At 41.5% G+C, this 21,424-nt stretch overlaps 1 protein-coding gene across 8 annotated transcripts in view; it reads right to left on the reverse strand.

The window, feature by feature from the left end:
* The window catches only part of SNTG2 (syntrophin gamma 2), a 400,470-nt gene that overhangs the window by 167,620 nt on the left and 211,426 nt on the right, over positions 1–21,424 (reverse strand). For all 8 annotated transcript variants that reach the window (XM_063622870.1, XM_063622867.1, XM_063622865.1 and 5 more), the window contains exon 8: positions 15,733–15,824. In XM_063622870.1, the coding sequence (XP_063478940.1) occupies positions 15,733–15,824 (92 nt within the window). The remainder of the gene's footprint in view (positions 1–15,732; positions 15,825–21,424) is intronic.

The following is a 21,424-nucleotide window of genomic DNA, read 5'->3' on the forward strand; positions in this document are numbered from 1 at the left end:
TTTTGAGACAGAGTCTCGCTCTGTCGCCAGGCTGGAGTGCAGTGGCACGATGTCAGCTCACTGCAACCTCTGCCTCCTGGGATCCAGTGATTCTCCTGCCTCAGCCTCCCAAGTAGCTGGGATTACAGGCGTGAGCCATCACGCCCAGCCACAAATTAGAACATTTCTAATCGCATTACAGCTCTCTGGGCCCTTTCTGATCCCATGGCCACAGTTGGCCTTGTCTCCTCCAAAACCAATATCCTGAATTCTGTGGTGGCTCCCGCTTTTGATAAGCACAACGATGATAAAATCTGGGTGACTGCTTTAAGAAAAATAATACAAATGTAAAGTCTATGTGAGAGCAATTCAAATGCTCTTCAATTTGCCGCTAAATCTATTCCTAGTAAAACTTCCTCTACCCAGCTGGATAGAGGAATGCCTACAGGCACCCCAACATCATCTGATATGAAAAGAAATATGATAAGGGAGAAATTGCAAATTTTACAAATGTAAAAGTCATGGGAAGACATCACTAGCGTTTCTCCTAAGGCCCAATGCATTTAAGGGGCCCTGAAGCCCTCATTTCCTTTCTTGTTCTTTGCTTCCATTTTAATCTTAATGAGCATGTGGGATTGCCTCCTGATTCTTGCTTCAGTGAATTTTGCTGCATGTCTCTGAAGGAGCATGTAAATTCAGCTCTGGTGTTTGTATTCATAAGTGCGATTTCTGCATATTGACGTTTTTAAACATTCAGTTGTAAATGATAGTACTAAATTGTTTTTCAAAGTGTTTGCACTAATTTATATCTGCTTCCTCTGTGAATGAGTATTCCCATCAATACACATCATGGCAGCATTTGGATATATGATGTCTTACAGAAAATTGACTTCTAAAGATATTTGCTTTTCTCTTATAATTGATGAGTTTGAAAATCTCTTAATATGCTAGATCATTTATTATTCTTGTTTCCTTTTCTGGAAATATTCAATTATATATTTTGTGTATACTTCTATTTTGCTGTCCTTTATTGTAATTGTAAATATTCTTATATTCCAAATATATATATGGTTAAGTATTATATGTATATATTTACAGTCACATGCATTTATACATATGTTTATATATGTCGTATATATATAGTCAGCCCTCTATATCCGTGGTTCCACATCTGTGGATTCGATCAACCATGCATCGAAAATATCTCTCACAGAAAGTTATAAAAAATGATCCAAATGAAAAATAGAGAAATAGAAATATATAGAATAGAAAAATAGAGAGTAACAACTATTTACACAGCATTTACACTGTATTAGGTATTATAAGTAATCTACAGATGATTAAAAGCATATGGGAGAACGTGGGCAAGTTATATGCAAATATTATGCCATTTTATATAAGGGTCTTAAGCGTCTATGGATTTTGTTATCTGCAGTGTGTCCTAGAACCAATCCCCCGTGGAAACCAAAGAATGACTGTATATATATAGACATAATATTTTCCCCAAATTCAGTTAGTCTTTCCACATTACTATTGTGTTTAACAGAAAGCTTTTTAATGCAGTAAAATTTAAGATGAACTTAATTTTTTTTACGTTCACTTTTTAAGATGAACAGTTTTTCCCTTTCCTGAGATCATAAAATTATTCTGATTTTCTTCCCAAAGGTTTTAAAGATTTGGCTTCATATATTAATTGTTAAACTATGTGAAATGTATTTTTCATTCCAAGCTTCCTTATTTTTCCCAGTGTTCTCTAAGGCATCCTCTGTTACATGAAGTATTCCATAAAAGATAGAGTCCCAGCCAGGCGTGGTGGCTCACGCCTGTAATCCCAGCATTTGGGAGGCCAAGGTGGGTGGATCACGACGTCAAGTGATAGAGACCATCCTGCCAACATGGTGAAACCCCATCTCCACTAAAAATACAAAAACATTAGCTGGGCGTGGTGGTGTGCACCTACTTGGGAGGCTGAGGCAGGAGAATCACTTGAACCCGGGAGGTGGAGGTTGCAGTGAGTCGAGATTGTGCCACTGCACTCCAGCCTGGGCAACAGAGCGAGACTCCATCTCAAAAAATAAAAAAGTTAGAGTCCCATTATATTTCCTCTATTGTGTTTCAGTTGGCCATTTCACGTGATCCTGAATGCTATCTTAATTGCAGTATCTTCAAATAAAAGATCTAGAAGAACAAGAAGAACAAGACCCCCAACTCCTGCTTCAATAATACCTTGACTATGCTAGGACTTTGCTCTTGCACATATGTTCAGAACTGTCTTGTTAATTTCTATAAAATTATCCTCATATGATATATACTGAAACTTCTTGGAATGTATACATGCACTTGGACGACTCTTCATATTTAGGATATTGAGGTTTTTCTATCCATTGATATGGTATTTCTATTTCATATTTTTATAAAGGTCTTACAAAGATTTGCTACCTTATACTTTATATTTTAACATATTTTTTATTACGCTTTCTATTTTTGAACATAATTGTAGTTGACTTTTTATGTTATTCTTATATGCAGTCACATTGTTGATCTCTCATTATATCCATATTACATAGTGTATTTGGCTGCATTTTTAGGTCATCTAGAAATAAAAGTCCCATTTCTTCTTTGACAATAATCATGTTTTGTTGCTTTTTCTTGTCACAGGGTGCTTATCAGAACCTCCATTTCAATATTTCTTTCACAATAAATATCAGTAGGTATCTGTGTCTTATTTTTTATTTTAATGGGAATTCATTTAAAGATTCACCATAAAAAATATATTTATTAAGATTTGCCATTGGATTGATAAACTACTATGCCCATGTATTCAACTTCGTTAATTTTATGGTTCAAACCCATCCCGTTACTGTTAAGATTTTGTGTGACTTTTCAATATTTGAGAGAGATAACTGATACCCCAAAAGGAGACGTAGATTAAGTTTTCACAGTATTAACATTTAAAAATTTATATATTTTGTAGCTATTTGACATTTTTCATGTATTTCAGGCAAATTGAAAATTATCCTTTCTATGTTTAACAAGGTACTTTGTCTTAACATCTGTTTTCTGGTATTGCTCGTTATTATTGGATATATATTTAATTCCTTCAATTTTCTTTCAGTAAAATGTATTAAAATTTATTTTGAGTGTGTCTCTTTTAAATAGCAAAAGCTGAATTTCTTGTTTGTTATTATTTTATCTAATAGGCCTCTGACTCTTATCTAGCAAATTTATCTATTTATATTTATTTAATTTCTGCTGTATTTATATTCAAGTCTACCTTCTTTGGCTCTCTCATTTTCTTCTTTTTCTGTATTTCTTTATTCCCTATTTTCAGGTTTTTTGTAATTAATTTCTTCTTTTTCATTTTATTTATCTTTACTGGTCAACTATGTATCTCTGATGTTTTACTAGGCATACCTATCGTAATTTGTGAAGTATCTTAACAACACGAGCACTTCGGAATGTGCTTTACATCCATTCACCTCATTCTGAATTGTAAGCTATTGTTTTCAGCACGCTATGTCTGTTTTTTCTTAACCTAAGATACTGGACACAGATAACAGTGGTGCATTAGTTTATAAAGCTAACGCTTGTTACAGCCATCTGCATGTACATGCCCTCTACTTTCCAGCTGCCCTTCTAGAATCATGTTTATGTATCTTCCCGAAGTGTGTCCTTTAGAAATTCTATTAGTGAAAGTCTGTTGGTAAAATGCTCTTTCAGACCCTCTTTGTGTGAACAAGTCTTTATTTTTACTTTGTTCTGGAAAGATAGTTTTATGAGGATCATAAAGATAGCTCAACAGTTATTTTTCTTTCCTACATAATTTTGAAAATAATACTGCACTATTTTCTGGTTTCCACTGTTGTTGAGAAATCTGCTGTCAACTAAATTGCCATTCTTTGGAAATGATCTCTGCTTTCCCTAGCTGATTTTAAGATTGGCTGTTGGTTCTCGGTGCTCCGTAGTTTCACAATAGTTTGCCTAGAATTGGATGGCCTTTAACTACTGTATTAGGGTTCTTCTGAGAAACAGAACCAATGAGGAGTGTGTGTGTGTGTGTGTGTGTGTGTGTGTGTGTAGAGAGATAAATTTATTTTAAGGGACTGGTTTATGTGATTGTGGAGGCTTGAGAAATCCAAAATCTGTTGGGATGGGCCAGCAGGCTGGAGCCCCAGGAAGTGGCTGCAGTTTAAGCCCAAAGAGCAGCAGCTAGCAGAATCCCTTCTTGCTTTGTGAGGTCACTCTTTTGGTTTAAGGCCTTCAACTGATTGGACGAGGCCCACCTAGATTAGGGAGGTTCATGTGCTTTACCCAAAGCCACTGATCTGTTAATCTCATCTAAAAACCTTCATAGAAAAATCTAGAATAATGTTTGACCACCTAGCTGGGTACCACGTCCTAGCCAAGTGGGCACATAAAATTAACCAACGCAATTATCCTACCTTGGATACATTGTTCTTTCTGAATTTGTAAATTCACATGCTGTAAATTTTTATCTCCAGAAGATTATCATTAATTATGTATTCAAATGTTGCCCCTCCTCCATCCTTTCAAGTTGCACATGGTTCGGACACCTTGATGGGTGAGCATATGCTAGACCTCTTCGGTCTGTCTCTGAAGCCCCTCTGCATTCCCTGTGCTGAATTTGTAGCTGCCACCTCACATTTGTCTTTCATTCACAAAACCTCTCCAGCTCTAAAGTCCTGCTTAACAGTGAACTGATGTTTCTGTTTAAATATTTATAATATCTAGTAGATTCACTTGATTTATAATTTTTGCAGTCATGTGTGAGTCTCTTGTTTATTTCTTTAATTTTTAATATATGTGATTAACATGGTTTGGATTTGTGTCTCCACCAAAATCTCATGTTAAATTGTAATCCTCACTGTTGGAAGAGAACTTGGTGAGAGGTGATTGGATCATGAGGGCAGATTTCCCCTTGCTGTTCTCATGACAGTGAGTTTTCATGAGATCTGGTTGTTTAAAAGTGTGTAGCACCTCCCCCTTCTTGCTCTTCCTCCCACTCTGGCTACGTAAGACCTGCCTGCCTCCCCTTTGCCTTCCAACATGATTGTTTAAGTTTTCTGAGGTCTCCTTAACCATGCTTCCTGTATACCCTGTGGTACTATGAGCCAATTAAACCTCTTTTCTTTATAAATTACCCAGTTTCAGGTATTTCTTTACAGCAATATGAGAACAGACTAATACAGAAAATTGGTACCACGAATACTGCTGAGGTATTGCTATAAAGATAACTGAAAATGTGAAAGTGACTTTGGAACTTGGTAATGGGCAGAGGTCAGAACAGTTTGGAGGGCTCAGGAGAAAACAGGAAAATAAGTGAATGTTTGAAACTTCCTAGAGACTTGTTAAGTTGTTGTGACCAAAATGCTGATAGTGAATGAAGTCCAGGCTGAGATGGTCTCAGATGGAAATGAGGGACTTATTTAGAAACAGTAGCAAAGGTCATCACCTTTGTTACACTTTAGCAAAGAGGTTGGAGGCATTGTGCCCCTGCTCTAGGGATCTGTGGAACATTGAACTTGAGAGTTATGATATGGGGTATCTGGCGGAAGAAATTTCTGAGCAGCAAAGCATTCAAGATGGGGCCTGGCTGCTTCTAGCAACCTGTGCTCATATTCGTTTGCAAAAAAATGATGTAAAAGTAGAACTTATATAAAAGGAAAGCAGAGTATAAAAGTTTGGAAAATTTGCAGCCTGTCCATGTGGTAGAAAAGAAAAATCCATTTTTAGGGAAGGAATTCCAGCCAGTTGCAGAAATTTACATAAGTAAAGAGGAGCCAAATGTTAATAGCCAAAACAACAAGGAAAATGCCTTGAAGACATTTCAGAGACCTTCTTAGCAGTCCATCCCATCACAGACCTAGAGGCCTTGGAGAGAAGAATGATTTCCTGGGCCAGGCCCAGGGCCCTGCTGCCCTGTGCAATCTTGGGACACTGCTCCCTGCCTCCCAGCCACTCCAGCTCCCACCATGGTATAAGGGTCCCAGATATGTCTCAGGTCTCTGCTCCAGGGAGTGCAAGTTGTAATCCTTGGTGACTTCCATGTGGTGTTAAGCCTGCAGGTGCACAGAGGGCAAGAGTCAAGGTTTGGGAGCCTCTGCCTAGATTTCAGAGGACGTATGGAAATTCCTGGATGTCCAGGCAGAAGTCTGCTGCAGGGGAGAAGCCCTCATGGAGAACCTCTACTAGGGCAGTACAGAGGGGAAATGTGCAGTTGGAACTCCCACAAAGAGTCTCTACTGGGACACTGACTGCTGGAACTGTGAGAAGAAGGCTACCATCCTCCAGAGCCCAGAATGATAGATCTACTGACAGTTTGCACCATGTTCCTGGAAGACCCACAGGCACTCAACGCCAGTCTTTGAGAGCAGTCATGGGAGCTGAGCCTTTAAGAGCCACAGCAGTGGAGCTGCCCAAGGCCTTGAGAGCCCACCCCTTGCATCAGAGTGACCTGGATGTGAGACATGGAGTCAAAAGAGATTATTTTGGAGCTTTAAGATTTAAGCCCTTTTGGGTTTCAGACTTGCATGGGGCCTGCAGCCCTTTGGTTTGAGCTGATTTCTCCCATTTGGAATGGGTGTATTTACTCAATGCCTGTATACCCATTATATCTTGGAAGTAACTAACTTTTTCTTATTATTTTACAGGCTCATAGGTGGAAGGGACTTGCTTTGTCTTAGATGAGACTTTGAACTATGGACTTTTGAGTTAATGCTGAAATGAGTTAAAACTTGGGAGACTGTTGAGAAGGAATGATTGTATTCTGCAATGTGAGAAGGACATGAGATTTGGAGTCAAGGGTGGAATATGTTTTGGATTTGTGTCTCTGCCCAAATCTCATGTTGAATTGTAATCCCCAATGTCGGAAGAAGGGCCTGATGGGAGCTGATTGAATCACAGGGGCAGATTTTCTCTTGCTATTCTTATAATAGTGAGTGAGTTCTCATGAGATCTGGTTGTTTAAAACTGTGTAGCACCTCCTGCTTCTTGCTCTTCCTCCCGCTCTGGCCATGTGAAGGCATGCCTGCTTTCCCTTCACTTTCTACCATGATTGTAAGTTTCCTGAGGCCTCCCCAGCCATGTTTCCTGAGGCCTCCCCAGCCATGTTTCCTGTACAGCCTATGGAAACATGAGCCAATTAAACCTCTTTTCTTTATGAATTTCCCAGTTTCTGGTACTTCTTTACAGCAGTATGAGAAAGGGCTAAGATAGTCATCATAGTTATTTTATATTCAATGTCTGAAAATCTATAAGTTTTGCCTGAGTCTATTGTTTTTATTTTCATTTTTTGCTCACTCATCTATGTAGTATTTTCCCTTATGTGTTTGATAAAATGTGTTGATGTTTCCGTATTTGGTTGAACTTAAGTTACGGATAACTTTGGGGCCTAAATTAAATGCATTTTCAGTTACTTGTGCTGTGAGCTGGAATCAACTTAGCCATGTTCCTGAATTCCTGGATTAATGTAGAGTTCTCCAATTCTGACCCCTTCTTTCTACTGCTGACCCTGGCTTAGTCTCATGGTGTACTGGGGGCCCATAGAAGTATTAGGACCGAGGATGGCCCCCACAATCCTTGAGTGCTTGTAACTCAACACTCTACATTCAGTTCATCTCCATTCAACTCGCTGAAATTCTGCAAGCCAAGCAATAACTATTTTATATTTTTTGTAGGAAATAGGGTTTTGACAGCCCTTCCTAACAGATATTCTAAAACATTACCAGAAATAGAAAGTACCTTTCATTTGTTTGAGAAAAAAAAATGGATATACACGGAAAAACTTTTTTTAATACTAACTTCTTTCCTCTTTTGAATAACTATATATTCTAGGTTTCCTTAATTTTTCTTTCAGCAAGAATAAATTCCTTTTGCATCTGAGCTTTTTGAAAAAGAAAAACTTCATGAACTGAGAGTGTGTAAATAGCTTTTGAAAATATTTTAAGTTGTTTTATATGGGTATACACACACATATATATAATAAAAATAAAATGCCCAGATTGAATCACAAAGTTGCTAATTCCCATCAATTTTTTGAACTTGTTGTTTTGCCATCATGTTGATGATGCTAAAGAAATACTATTCTCTCTCTGTCCAGCCTTACTGGTGAAGGCGTATGACATGAAATGATGCAAGAATGTGAAACTGGAATTCTCACACCTCATCCTGCTGGTGGTCAGTTGATACAACCTGTTTGAAAAACTGCTGAGCAGGATCTGCTAAAGGTAAGTACATATATGTATCATGTCACCCTGCAACTGCACTCCTGAGTAGACACCCAAAAGAAAATGGATACTACGTCCCCTAAAAGACATGTGCACAAATGATTATAATGGTTTTATATGTAATAGGCCCCAATCAGAAAACTCCAATGCCCACCATCATTAGATTAGATAGAAACATTGTGTTATGAGCATACAGTGGAATACTGGATAGCAATGACAAATAAAAAAGCCTACTGCTGCATATAATGTCATAATATTGAGCAAACAAATGTCATGATATTGAGCAAACAAAGTCAGATGCAAGAGTATGACTGTCATTCATGTGAAATTCAAAAACAGGCAAAACGAATCTATGGTTATAGAGGTCAAAATAGTGATTAGGTCAGGCGCCATGGCTCATGCCTGTAATTCCAGCACTTTAGGGGGCTGAGGAGGGAGGATTACTTGAGCCCAGGAGTTCAAGACCAGCCTGGGCAACATGGTGAAACTCCATCTTTACAAAAAAGATACAAAACTTATCTAGGCATGGTGGTGCATACCTATAGTCCCAGCTACTGGGGAGGCTGAGTTGGGAGGATCACTTGAGCCTGGGAAGTTGAGGCTGCAGTGAGCCCAGATCCCATCATTGCACTCTAGCCTGGGAAACAGCGGGAGACCCTGTCTCAAACAAGCAAACAAACGAACAAAAATACTGATTACTTTCGGGGGGAATACTTCTAGATTCTAGAGACATGCTATATCTTGACAAAGATTCTGTGAAGTTTATTAAGTTGTCACTTCAGAGTCACCTGCTTCACTACAGGCACCTTGGACATCGATTAAATGTGCAAGGTCATTTGCCATCTTTGCCTGGGAGGCAATCTTTCCTCTCAGATTGCAGACTCAATACTTTATTTATTTATTTTTATTATTATAGCTGCCTTTTCTTTTGTGTGACTATTTACAAGTTTCTCATCTGTTCTCTTATACCTTCTATAATTTTTGTTTTGAGACTTTTTTCCTATACCCTTCTTGATTCATTCAGTTAATTACAATGACCACAGTCTTTTTGATTAGTTTTTTTTTTTTTTTGAAATTTTTAAGTTAGAAAAGCAGGGATTTACTATCAGAAATATTTTGTTCTTTATAACTCCTTATTGATTTTTGGTAAAAGTTTCTTACAAAGGAAAATTAGTGAGTCCCACATTAGACTTGCACCGGCAGAGCTGAAGCAGAAGCCACAGGTGAGCATTTTAAATCCTCTCAAGGATCCAGTCAGCAATCCAAGAACCCAGAGCACTGAGTGAAAGCATCATCTCCCAAGGCGAGGAAAATCATTTTTGCACTTGCACGCAACCAGGGAGGCAGCCCTCTATGCACTCTTTGAAGGAAAGCTGCACACTAACCAATTAACAAGCCAGTCAGGACAGAATTTGCAGAAGATGGGAAGAAGCAGCCATAGATTCAGCAACGGGTGAAAGAGCAATGGATTCTGTACTTTCAAACCTAAACGCACGATATTAATGTGAGTGGGATTTTTCCTTCATTATAAATGTTTAGTAAGGATTCTTGAGACAAAAATGGCATAGTATAAATAATGAACTTAGAATCTTAAACTACGTGAACCATACTCAGGTGCCGGGAGAGGATGTGTGGCAACTAGAAACAAAAGCTCTCTGCAAGCTTCAACTTTTAGGAGGCAGAAGAAAAAGAAATGAGAAATGTGACTTCTAGGAAAGCAGGTAGTTAGTAATTTAGCTTCAAATAATAACATGGAAAATTGTCAAATATATAAGGTAGCTCAGGTAATTACTCCAGCTGTCAGGACAGAGAGAAAACGTTACACACCACGTGCGCTACCCCTAGAGGAAGAGGTTGCTAATGCAGCAGGGGTCAGAGGTATCCACTTGTAAAGACAGAAACCATTCCTCTGGGTTTCTTGTGATTACAAGGCTGCTCTGAACATGACAAACTTTGCTTTTTGCTCCATCAGGCCTGGCCCTCGGAAGATGAAAGTGAAGCTGGTGAGTCTGAAAATGCAGCCATCAAAGCAGCTTAAATCCTTTGAGTCTAGAAAGTTTCCAACTCACCTCTTTCAAGAAAGAAATTGCACCATCTGTTTTATTCTCCAGTCCATAGACACTATCAATGCTAGTATTACCACTTTGCTATGTACTATAAAACACACTCTCGAGTGCAAAGAATAACCACAATGCTTTAAATCGTCTCTATAAGAGAGGGCCCAATGGTCAACTAACTGCACAGCAAATTGGCTTTTAGATGATTAAAGTACCATCCAGAAAACCAAATAGAATGTCTCAAAATTCCTACAGGATTTTGAGTCTTTTAAAAAATTTTCATCTATGTTTTTTTTCCCTTGATATTATGCCAGGAGTGTTTGTCATATAATTAAAAATATTTTAAAGAACAACAACGAAATGATAAGTGTTTATTGCCCCAAATTCCAACAATACAGTAGTCTGGCTAATATAAAAATTATCTCATATTTAACAACACATGCAATCACTGCTAATCTTTTGTGACAAATTTATATAAATGAAATAATTTAAATGTTGTTTTCATTCAGCAGTGTGCCCATAACCTTTTATCACCTCAAGAAGTGCATGTCAGCTTGAAGGACTATGTAGGTAAGCTTAGTTTCCTTTTCAAAAAAAATAAATTTAAAGTGCTGGTCTACTGGAAACAATTATCTCTTTTTTGTTAGAAAATATTTTTTTCTTCACTTTTGAAGCATGTTTGCTGAGTATTATAGAATTTTAAACAGGAATTTCTTTTTCATACTTTAAAGGTGTCATTTCATTTTTTCTAGCTTCTCTTGTTTTTGTTGAGAAAGAAGTTGTCAATTTTACTATTATTTTCTTTTTAACTTCTGGCTCCTTTTAAAGTTTTTTTTTTTTTATTTTTAAGTTCCAGGGTACATGTGCAGGACATGCAGGTTTGTTACATTGGTAAACGTGTGCCATGGTGGTTTGCTGCACCTGTCAACCCATCACTTAGGTATTAAGCCCAGCATCCATTAGCTATTTTTTCCTGATGCTCTCCCTCCCACCATGGCCCCCACCTCTTGCCAGGCCCCAGTGTGTGCTGTTCCCCTCCATGTGTTCTCATAGTTCAGTTCCCACTTGTAAGTGAAAACATGTGGTGTTTGCTTTTCTGTTCCTGCCTTATTTTGCTGAGGATAATGGCTTCCAGCTCCATCCATGTCCCTGCAAAGGACATAGTCTTGTTCCTTCTTATGGCTGCATAGTATTCCATGGTGTATCTCCACCACATTTTCTTTATCCAGTCTATCATTGATGAGCATTTGGGTTGACTCCAAGTGTTTACGATTGTGAATAGTGCTGTAATTAATATACACACGCATGGATTGTTGTCATAGAATGACTTACATTCCTTTGGGTGTATACCCAGTAATAGGATTGCTGAGTCAGATGGTATTTCTGGTTCTAGATCTTTGAGGAATCGCCACACCGTCTTCCACAATGGTTGAAAGAATTTACATTCCCACCAACAGTGAAAAAGTGTTCCTATTTCTCTGCAACCTCGACATCATCTGACTTTTTAATGATCACCATTCTGACTGGCCTGAGATGGTATCTCATTGTGGTTTTGATTTGCATTTCTCTGAGGATCAGTGATGATGAGCCTTTTTTCATCTGTTTCTTGGCCACACAAATGTCTTCTTTTGAGAAGTATCTGTTCATGTCCTTTGCCCACATTTAATGGTTTTTTTTTCTTGTAAATTTGTTTAAGTTCCTTGTAGCTTCTAGATATTAGACCTTTGTCAGATGGATAGATTGCAAAAATTGTCTCCCACTTTGTAACTTGCCTGTTCACTCTGATGATAGTTGTTTTTGCCGTGCAGAAGCTCTTTAATTAGATCCCATTTGTCAATTTTTGTTTAAGTTTTTCTTTAAAAAAACAAACTTTATTTTAGGTTCAGGGGTACATGTGCAGGTTTGTTATATAGGTAAACTTATGTCATGGGGGCTTGTTATACAGGTTATTTCTTTACCCAGGTATTAATCCTAATACCCAATAGTTATTTTTTCTGATCTTCTCCCTCCTCCCACCCTTCACCTTCAGGTAGGCCTCAATATTGAGTCTTGATAGCCTTCTAAAAAGAACATATTAAACCTATTTTTAAACTCTGCAATTCAGATTCTCTGTAATGAGTTTAAATAACCTGATGATGCTTTATTCTGGAGCTGAGCTAACCACATGAATACCTACAAAGAATTTTAAGTTTAGCACTTCTTTTTCTCTTTCTCTTGCTGATAAGGAGGATGAAGATGTCTGAAGATGACATATTCCAAGCATTAGGCTGGTCACTTTACCCAGGTCCCCTCCATAATTCCACAATTACTCATTGACATGAGGATCACATCCACCAAAGCCTGAAGAACCAGGAGAGCCGGGAGAACCAGAAGAACTGGGAGAACCAGGCAGCCTCCCTTCAACGCTGCTGTCATGTTACTTTTCCATTGCACTTACCAGAGCCGCAAAGACTGTCTGACCTTTCCTGAAATGGCACCGAATCATGCCCCATGCTCTGTGTCTCCTTCCAGGAAGAGTTTAGAGTCCACTCAACAAGCTACAGCCACACAATGGGAGAAAAACCCTGAGGATAACTGCACAGAAAGGGTAGGAGGACAGTTTCTCCCTGCTGAACTATGCTGGCTTAGGGGACGGGGTGTTGCAGACAAATGGAATTGTACGATCCTCTTGTAAAATTAATTTTAAAAAGACTCCGTAGGAAAATATTAAAGAATATGGAAAGAAATGGAGCAGTATTAATTCAAAATAGCACAAATAAATATGCTTTCCATAAGCAGGAAAGGTGAGTCAGAAAGGTTTGATTCTCCCCAGTAAATCTCGCAATTACAGTCAAAATCCCAACACTGTTTTTTGTAGAATTGGATCAAGAGCTATTGAAATTCACAAGAAAAAACAAAGAGAGAGGATGGAAAAAATAGAGTGAGTTAGGAGGTGGCAAGAGGGCAAGGCCTACAGATGACACAAATTGATTATAAATACCTAGTAATTACATAGTGTGATATTGCCATTGATATTGACCAACAGAATACAACAGAGGTCTCAGCAGCACATGCCTGTGCTCATGGTGCTGGTTACATGTGAGCCGTGGCATTGCAGATCACCCAGAAACAGTGTTGAGACAACTGGTTACCCATAAAAATGCACCTGGAACTCTACCTTTCACAGGTGTAATAAAAATAGAACTCGGCCGGGCGCGGTGGCTCACGCCTGTAATCCCAGCACTTTGGGAGGCCAAGGCGGGCGGATCACGAGGTCAGGAGATCGAGAACCATCCTGGCTAACACGGTGAAACCCCGTCTCTACTAAAAAATACAAAAAAATGAGCCGGGCGAGGTGGCGGGCGCCTGTAGTCCCAGCTATGCGGGAGGCTGAGGCAGGAGAATGGCGTGAACCCCGGGGGACGGAGCCTGCAGTGAGCCGAGATCGCGCCACTGCACTCCAGCCTGGGTGAAAGAGCGAGACTCCTTCTCAAAAAAAAAAAAAAAAAAAATAGATCTAATGGGATTTAGAGACCTAATGTGAAAAGCAAACATTAACAATATTTAGAGGAAAATATAAGGAAGTATCTTTATGAACTTAAGATAAGAAAGATTTCTTGAACAAAATCCTAAAACCACGAAACCACAGAAGATAGCACAAACAAAATGAAAAAGACAAGTTACAAGCTGTAGGAAGAGATTTTTAACCCATTAATCACCAAAATATTATTACCAAGTGTATATTAAACATCTCAATGGATTTGTAAGAAAAAAGATCACCTTAACAGTAAATGTGCCAAAGAGATAAACAGCATTTCACAGAAGAGGAAAAACCAAAGGAAAATACAAATAGGAGAAGTAAACAAAACTCATTAGTAATGATGGAAATGAACTAGAGCCCCAGAGAGAGAACCATTATACAGCTACTGTACTTTGAATATTAAGTCAAAAATTACCTAGCACTGGAGAGGCTGTGGCTCAACTGGAATTCCCCAGAGCTGTGTGAATATAAACTGCACAGCCACTTTTGTAGAAAACTTGCTGTTATTTTGAAAATAGAGCATCCTGGTATAATCTAGCACTCAGAAATTCTACCTTATAGAATAGCCAAGAGACATTTATAAGTATCTTTATGGCTGCACTTGTTTTAATGATGATAAACTAGAAAAACAAACATAAAACAATGGCAAAGTGTCCACAGGCAACTGACAATGGATAAACTGTAGTGAAATATCATACAGCAAACCTCACAGAAACAAACAGTAAGTAAATATGCAAATCTCAGAAGACTATGGCAGAATAATATTTTATAAGCCTTGCAATAAAATGAAATTTTACATATATATATATATATATATATATATATGGATAAAACTTTTTCAATCAAGAAAATGACAAACACAAAATTCAGGATGCCTTATATCTCTGGGCAGGCCAGAAAATGGAGTATGGAAGACTGCACAGATGGAAAGCTAGGGACAATATTCTAATTATTGATTAGAACTGCAATTTCATGGGCATTTGTTTTATTATTTTGCTTCATAACTGACATAGAGTCTAAATGCAATTTTTAATTATCAATAGCTCAATTAAATGGTTAGAAATGGAGTAGTCAGACATCTTAAACATAGATTGTACAAACATGAATATTTTTCTCTAGGTTCTCCCTGTGTATGAAGTATCCGGTCATTTTGATGATATGACTGGAACGATTTATAATAAAACATTTTTTCAAACTGCCTACAGGATTCTACATTTCTCGTGCACTAACGCCTCTGTGGATGATGAATTCCCCAAGGGGTGCAGCTCACAGGTCACCCTGCGGGAGTCGGAGCCCAGGCTTCTGAGAGAGGAGGGCGTGAGCCCTGTGCCCCAGGGAGCTGCAGGTTCTCTCAGAGCCCAGGCTTCTGAGGAAGGAGAGTGCGAGCCCCATGCCCCAGGGAGCTGCAGGTTCTCTTGGAGCCCAGGCTTCTGAGGGAGGAGGGCGGGAGCCCTATGCCCCAGGGAGCTGCAGGTTCTCCTTTTTGCTCCAGTCTGGTTTTCTTGGGAGGATGGATATTTGGAATGTGATTAAAACTCACTGCATTATACAGTGTTCATAACTCCTTAGGTGTTTTCTGTTAAGAAATTCATGGGAGTCTCACAGAAGTTTCCTAAAAATAACCTGCAGTCCTTCCTACAGTCATGGTGATATGTAAGTCAGAGGCAGGACTCAAAGAATTCTTGCCTGCTCACTGAGATGCTGTGAATTATGAACTTAAAATATCCTATAATGCAATCAGGATGTGTCCCACGTGGGAGTAAATGTCAACAGAAAAGCACCTTGAATCTGTGTTCTAAGTATTTTCTTTCTAACTATCACAATTATCTTCACTGGGCAGTACAGCATCTTTTTAATTCTGTCTAGAGATTATCTCTGGGCTACTGATATTTCTGTTAAAATAAAATTTAACAAAAATCTATACGCTTACTGTGGTACTGGAGTTTCCGTTCAGATGCAAACCGCTGTCAAAGAGGGGAGAGGAGGCCCCACTGCTGTGGTCGCTGGATGGCCCTGGAGACCCTGCAGCAAAACAAGAGAAGTTTCTTCCAATTGGTGCCCACCAACAAAGCACACTGTGACCGTGCAGTGACTTCAGTTGTACCTATGCATGGGAAGTCACCAGTGCCAAAATGCCTGGTCACTCTCAGAGAAGCTGATGTCCAGTTATGGGCTGGGTCATCCCCAATGGCCTCTCACTTTCCTGCTGTGATATGGTCTCCTCACCAAGATCTGACCTCAGATTGAAGGGAGGGACCACTGCCAGCTCCTGTGAGGGCTCCCCAGGGTGGAGGGACAGCATCAGGAAGGTGTGCCCCTGGCAGCTCAGGCCCTCCCTGTCAACATGCCCCCCTGGAATGGTCAGCACAAGGCACCTTCTGTGATTGCAGTGTTCTCTTTTGAAAGGAGATGATCATACCAGGCCACTCAAAAGGTTTTTTCCAGAGACAACACTGAAAAGCTCACACTCAAAGCACTTAGCACATTACAGGTAAAACATGTGCTCATAACATAATTTCCCTGGAAATACAGGCTCATGCAACCAGAGCTTACACCTGCTAAACAGAAGCAAGCCAGTTCATAGATCTTCATGCTGCATGGATTACCCAGGGGACGCAGAGCGCTTTCATGCCATTTCCAAGGTCCTGGGAACAGCTCAGGGAGAAAGGCTGTATTTGTTCCTTTATTATCCCTTCCCACCAATATCTTCAGGCTGGACTATAAGAGTGGGCAGCTCCCATGTGGCTTAGTGTTTCAGCCCAGCATTTTTGTGGTATTGCCACGTAAAGACAGATCTGTGAACATAGCAGCCTGACCATGCCAGATTCCCAGCCAGGTGGAACAGAGGCCTCCCAACACTGAGAACGGAGCCTTTGATGCCTCCCTGAGTGGAGACCAGGCCCTGTTGTTAGATCACCTGAGTGCCTGGAAAGAGGAAAGAAACACTGAGAACAGCACTAGCAGGAGGACCTGTCACCAGCCAGCCATCAATCATCACAACCACGTGGTGCTGTTGCAGAATGGAGGCTTGAACTTGCACACTGACTTCTTGCAGGAAAGACCCCTGTGAAGCTGAAGAAAGCCTGGTGGACACAGCTCCGTGCATTTGTATTTGGGATGCCCTATTTTGCCATCTATTTCCTGGGATTAAAGTGAAGATAAATTGGCACCACATATGCAAAGTCATAATGTGACCACCAGCCTCGCTCGGTGCAGACAGGAATGCAATATGGCTTGGAGGCTCAAGACCCTCTAACCTCCAATCTGCCTCTGCAAATGTGACGTGCAACATCCAGCAAGTTACCATGGCTCTCTGTTACCCTTTGTCCAGCTGTATAATATCTACAAAGACTCATATTTTTAGAAAACAGTTCATACCACATTCCTTCATGAAAATTAAGGTATTGAGAAACTTGGAGAACTCTGGGGGAAACAAGAACTGCCTAACTTTTAAAGGGTAGTTGTCAATTTTACTAGATGAAGAACTTTTCTTTTTCATTGACAACTGTTTACTGTCTGGTGAAGACTCTGCTGTGGACCAGCCTCTGCCCCACACAGCACCCAGAGCAACTCACGGGGTCAGTGAGACAGCGCCTGAATCTGCCCTTTAGCGTTCGGAAGTACATTTCACTGTTATATATTTGAAGCTCTTTCCCAGTGCCTGTTATTTCATATCCGTAATCACCTTATCAGTCATTTGGGAGGAAAATCAAAATATTTTTAATTACTGCAGTCTTCCAAAATCCCAAAGTCCATGCTGTAGACAAAGGAGACACATGACTAATGGCAGCAGATCCAAGCTGCCATTGACCGAATGAGCGAACAGGTAAATAGTCAATAAATTTACATTTGACAGTCACGCTTCCACTCTAAATTTCTATAAATTTATTTCTGATGAATGGGTACCTTGTCATCCATATCCCAGAACAGAAATGTGAATAGTTATAATATCTTTCATCTATCACAAATAAAGTTCCATTATTTTTTAAAAACCCCAATATCAAGAATTCTTAATGATAAAATAGACTCAGTTGGTGTCAAAGATAAACAATCATATTAGAAAACATATAGTATATGATCAGTGTTTATTAAAACACCTAATCTTAAAAAAAATTAACCCTAACCTATCAAAACTACTTAGATTACCCTCAGGCAATGCTGGTTGGAATGTAAAATGGTGCGGCTGTTGTGGAAAACAACTTGGCAGCCACTCAAAAAGTTGAGCCTCGAGTCACCAGAGGGCAATTCTAGTCGTCGGCATCCACTCGGTGGGAAGGAAAACATCTCCGAAGAAAAACGCATTCACGGATGCTCATGGCGGTATAATTCACAATATCCCCCAAACAGGAGCAAGACAAACTCCCATCAGCTGATGAATGGATAAACAAAACCCATACAAAGGGTATGTACATGGGTCCATATACACAGATATATTCCCTATGACAGATGCTGTTCAGCTAAAAGAATGCAGCACCGATGCCCGCGGCATTGGCGGCAGACTCTGAAACTACACTGGGGGAAGACGCCAGACACAAAGGCTCCCCAGTGCAGGATGCCATTTACAGAAAATGTCCGGAGCAGGCAAAGCCACAGAGACGGAAGGAAATTCCCGGCTGCCGAGGGCTGGGGTGGGGAGAATCATGGCTGACTGCTAATTGGCACAGGGTTTATTTTGGGGATGATGGAAATGTTTTGGAATTAGATAGTAGCAATGCCTCTACAACGTAGTGAAATATTTAAAATTGCTGAAGTGTTACTTTAAAACGGTGAATTTTGTGTTGTATGAATTGTATCTTTATAAAAAGACCAAGAGCCTGACTTGTGAAAAATAAAAGCCTACTTTGACTCAGTCTCAAATGGCTATTTATTTTCTCTTTGATAAACATTTTAAAATGTGGAAACTGGACACTTTCCGCACAGATCTGCTGTGATACTCTCTTTCCCCACTCACTGGAGCTGCTCGGTGGATTTCTGCTTCATCAGTCAGAAAGTGAAGTCTGCTCAGGCACAGAAATTTTACCTTCACGGTGTGAATTCAGCAGAGGATGTTTCACCTGAATTTATGGAGAGATTATGGCTGCCTTGCTTAAATTGTTATGGATACTAAGATTTTAACATTTTTTATCGTAAAGAATGAAATAAAAGGAGAATAGACACTTATTGAATTAATGGAGACTCAGCACCCCTGGCCTCCGTGATCTGCGCCCCAGGCTGCCCTTTCCTGCATGTGCCCGAGGACGTGTGGGGTGGTCCGTTCAGCTGGGCCTGTCCAGGCAGAGCCGTTAGAGTCAGCACAGCCCTGCTCAGGATGCCGGCAGCAACGCTCATAGAAGTCACTAGGTCACTGGCAATGGACCCCAGAGCCTGCGGGTTTTAGTGGAGTCCATGGACAGAAGTCAGGATGTGAATCTCGACAGAGACAGGCTCCGGCCCCGCGGGCTCAGGCACCAGAATTGCAAGAGCTGCCCATCCTCAGAGGGAAACACAGGCTCAGTGCTATGGGGCTCCAGGCAGGGGCTCACGGTGAAAACCCTCGCCTGGGGCACTTCCTGTGCGATCTGGTGTTGCAATGTTGCTGCTGCTGTTGCTTAAATTCTGCTCCTTCAAAGGCACCCAGGGAAGCTGGCTTAGACGCAGCACCCATCTCACTCTGCCTGTGAAGTCACTTTGCCCAAGAGAGAAGTCAGAAACGGCCCCAGGGAGAGCGTCCTCGGGCTCCCACTCCCACTCCGCAGCATCAGAAAGCACCCCCTGCTTTCTGTCTGTCTCCTCCTTTATCTATGCCACCTCCTCCTGTCCAAGCCACTAACTTCTTTTCTTTCTGGCAAAAATCTATGAAATGTCTTAGTTTCTTCCTTTGTGAGCCTGTATGGTCACAGCTGCTGCAGAATCTTCAGACACTCACGCTGCCCCCTCGCTGGTGAGTCCTCCTCCCCCATCCAAGCTCACTGCTGGGCCTCCTGATGTGTGTCTGACATCTGAGTCTCCCTGCTGGCTCCAAGAACTTCTGTGCAGCCCTCATCACGTCCACCCCCTTCCTGACTCACAGCAACGTTTCTCAAAACCCCAGGGGTGCACCACTGTGCCTTGTGTGACATTTCGCTCCCTTGAACTTTTGGCTGATTGCTAACGTATTCTGCCTCTACGGCCCTGGGAATATTCGCCTTTCTCATGCAGAGCCCCTCAGCACCCCTTACTCTTTTCCTCAAGAACCGTCTAGGTCCTCATCCATGCTCCCGTGGCTCCATCTAGCAGAGGGAGTGGTCTCTGAGGGTAGCAAGGCATGCAGTGAATCTTACTGATCCAGGTTTGCTACAGTGGCAGGAAGACTGATTTTCCGAAGATTGTGAATAGCATAGTTATCCTGCTGTGATCGGTGGGAAAATTAGAGTTGCTGAAATGGATTTGTTCCTGGTCGCTCAGGAAGATGAAAGCAGAAGTCACACTATGAGTCTAATGATGCTTTTGATCAAATGCTGAAACAGGAAAAGTTCACTTGTCCCCCTTGCAGGGCTTGTGATGGGGGAGTGGCTCGCTTCTTCCGTGCCCCGCTGCTCAAACCTCTGGGGGCGGGGGTGCCATAGAGATGGGCCGGCTTTGGGGCTCCGACCCCTGGCAGCATCTAGGGGTGGATGTTTCCAGCTCCTAAAGCCCCAGTGGGAGTGTGTTCCAGGGTGCTCTGTTCTGCCGTCCGTGGGCGGCCTGTACGCTTTAGTTCTGCTGTCCGTGGGTGGCCTGTAGGCTTCAGTTCTGCCGTCTGTGGGAGGCCTGTACGCTTTAGTTCTGCCGTCCGTGGGTGGCCTGTAGGCTTCAGTTCTGCCGTCTGTGGGAGGCCTGTAGGCTTCAGTTCTGCCATCTGTGGGTGGCCTGTAGGCTTCAGTTCTGCCATCTGTGGGCGGCCTGTACGCTTTAGTTCTGCCGTCCGTGGGTGGCCTGTAGGCTTCAGTTCTGCCGTCTGTGGGAGGCCTGTAGGCTTCAGTTCTGCCGTCTGTAGGCAGCTCATGTTAATCAGCTCAATTACACCCTCTGCCTTATCGCAAGGACAGAGGGCTTTCTGTATCCCGGGGTTCTTGCCTTAGCGTACCAGAAGAATCGGATCCCACGTGGGCTTGGAGGGTTGGCACAAGGTTTTATGGAGTGGTGATAGCTCTCAGAAGACGGATGGAGAGCCAGAAGGGGCATGGAGTGGCAGGGTGGTTCCTCCTGGAGTCTCCTCCAACCACCCCAGCCAAACTCCACATCATTCTGCCAGTCGATAGCCTGCCAGTGTCTGCTGGTACCTGTCAGCATGCTCTTCCACTCCTCTGCTCTTCTCCACGTCCAGCCACTTGTGTCTCTGCCCACTAGGGTCTTGGGGTTGTTATAGGCACAGGATGGGGGCGTGGTAGGCCAGGGTGGTACTGGAAAACGCAACATTTGGGTGCAAGAACAGGAGTGCCTGTCCTCACTTAGGTCCATGGGCACAGGCCTGGGGGTGGAGCCCTCACCAGGCACCCACCCTTCTCCTCCCAGCACTTCCCTGTCCCCCTCCTGTATCAGTGAAAATCCAATGCATGATCAGAACTCAACAACTGATGTGCCTGAGAGGTACAGCCGGGCCACTCGGGGCAGGAGAGAAAGGA

The sequence above is a fragment of the Symphalangus syndactylus genome, chromosome 18 (assembly GCF_028878055.3).
Source record: "Symphalangus syndactylus isolate Jambi chromosome 18, NHGRI_mSymSyn1-v2.1_pri, whole genome shotgun sequence".
NCBI lineage: Eukaryota > Metazoa > Chordata > Mammalia > Primates > Hylobatidae > Symphalangus > Symphalangus syndactylus.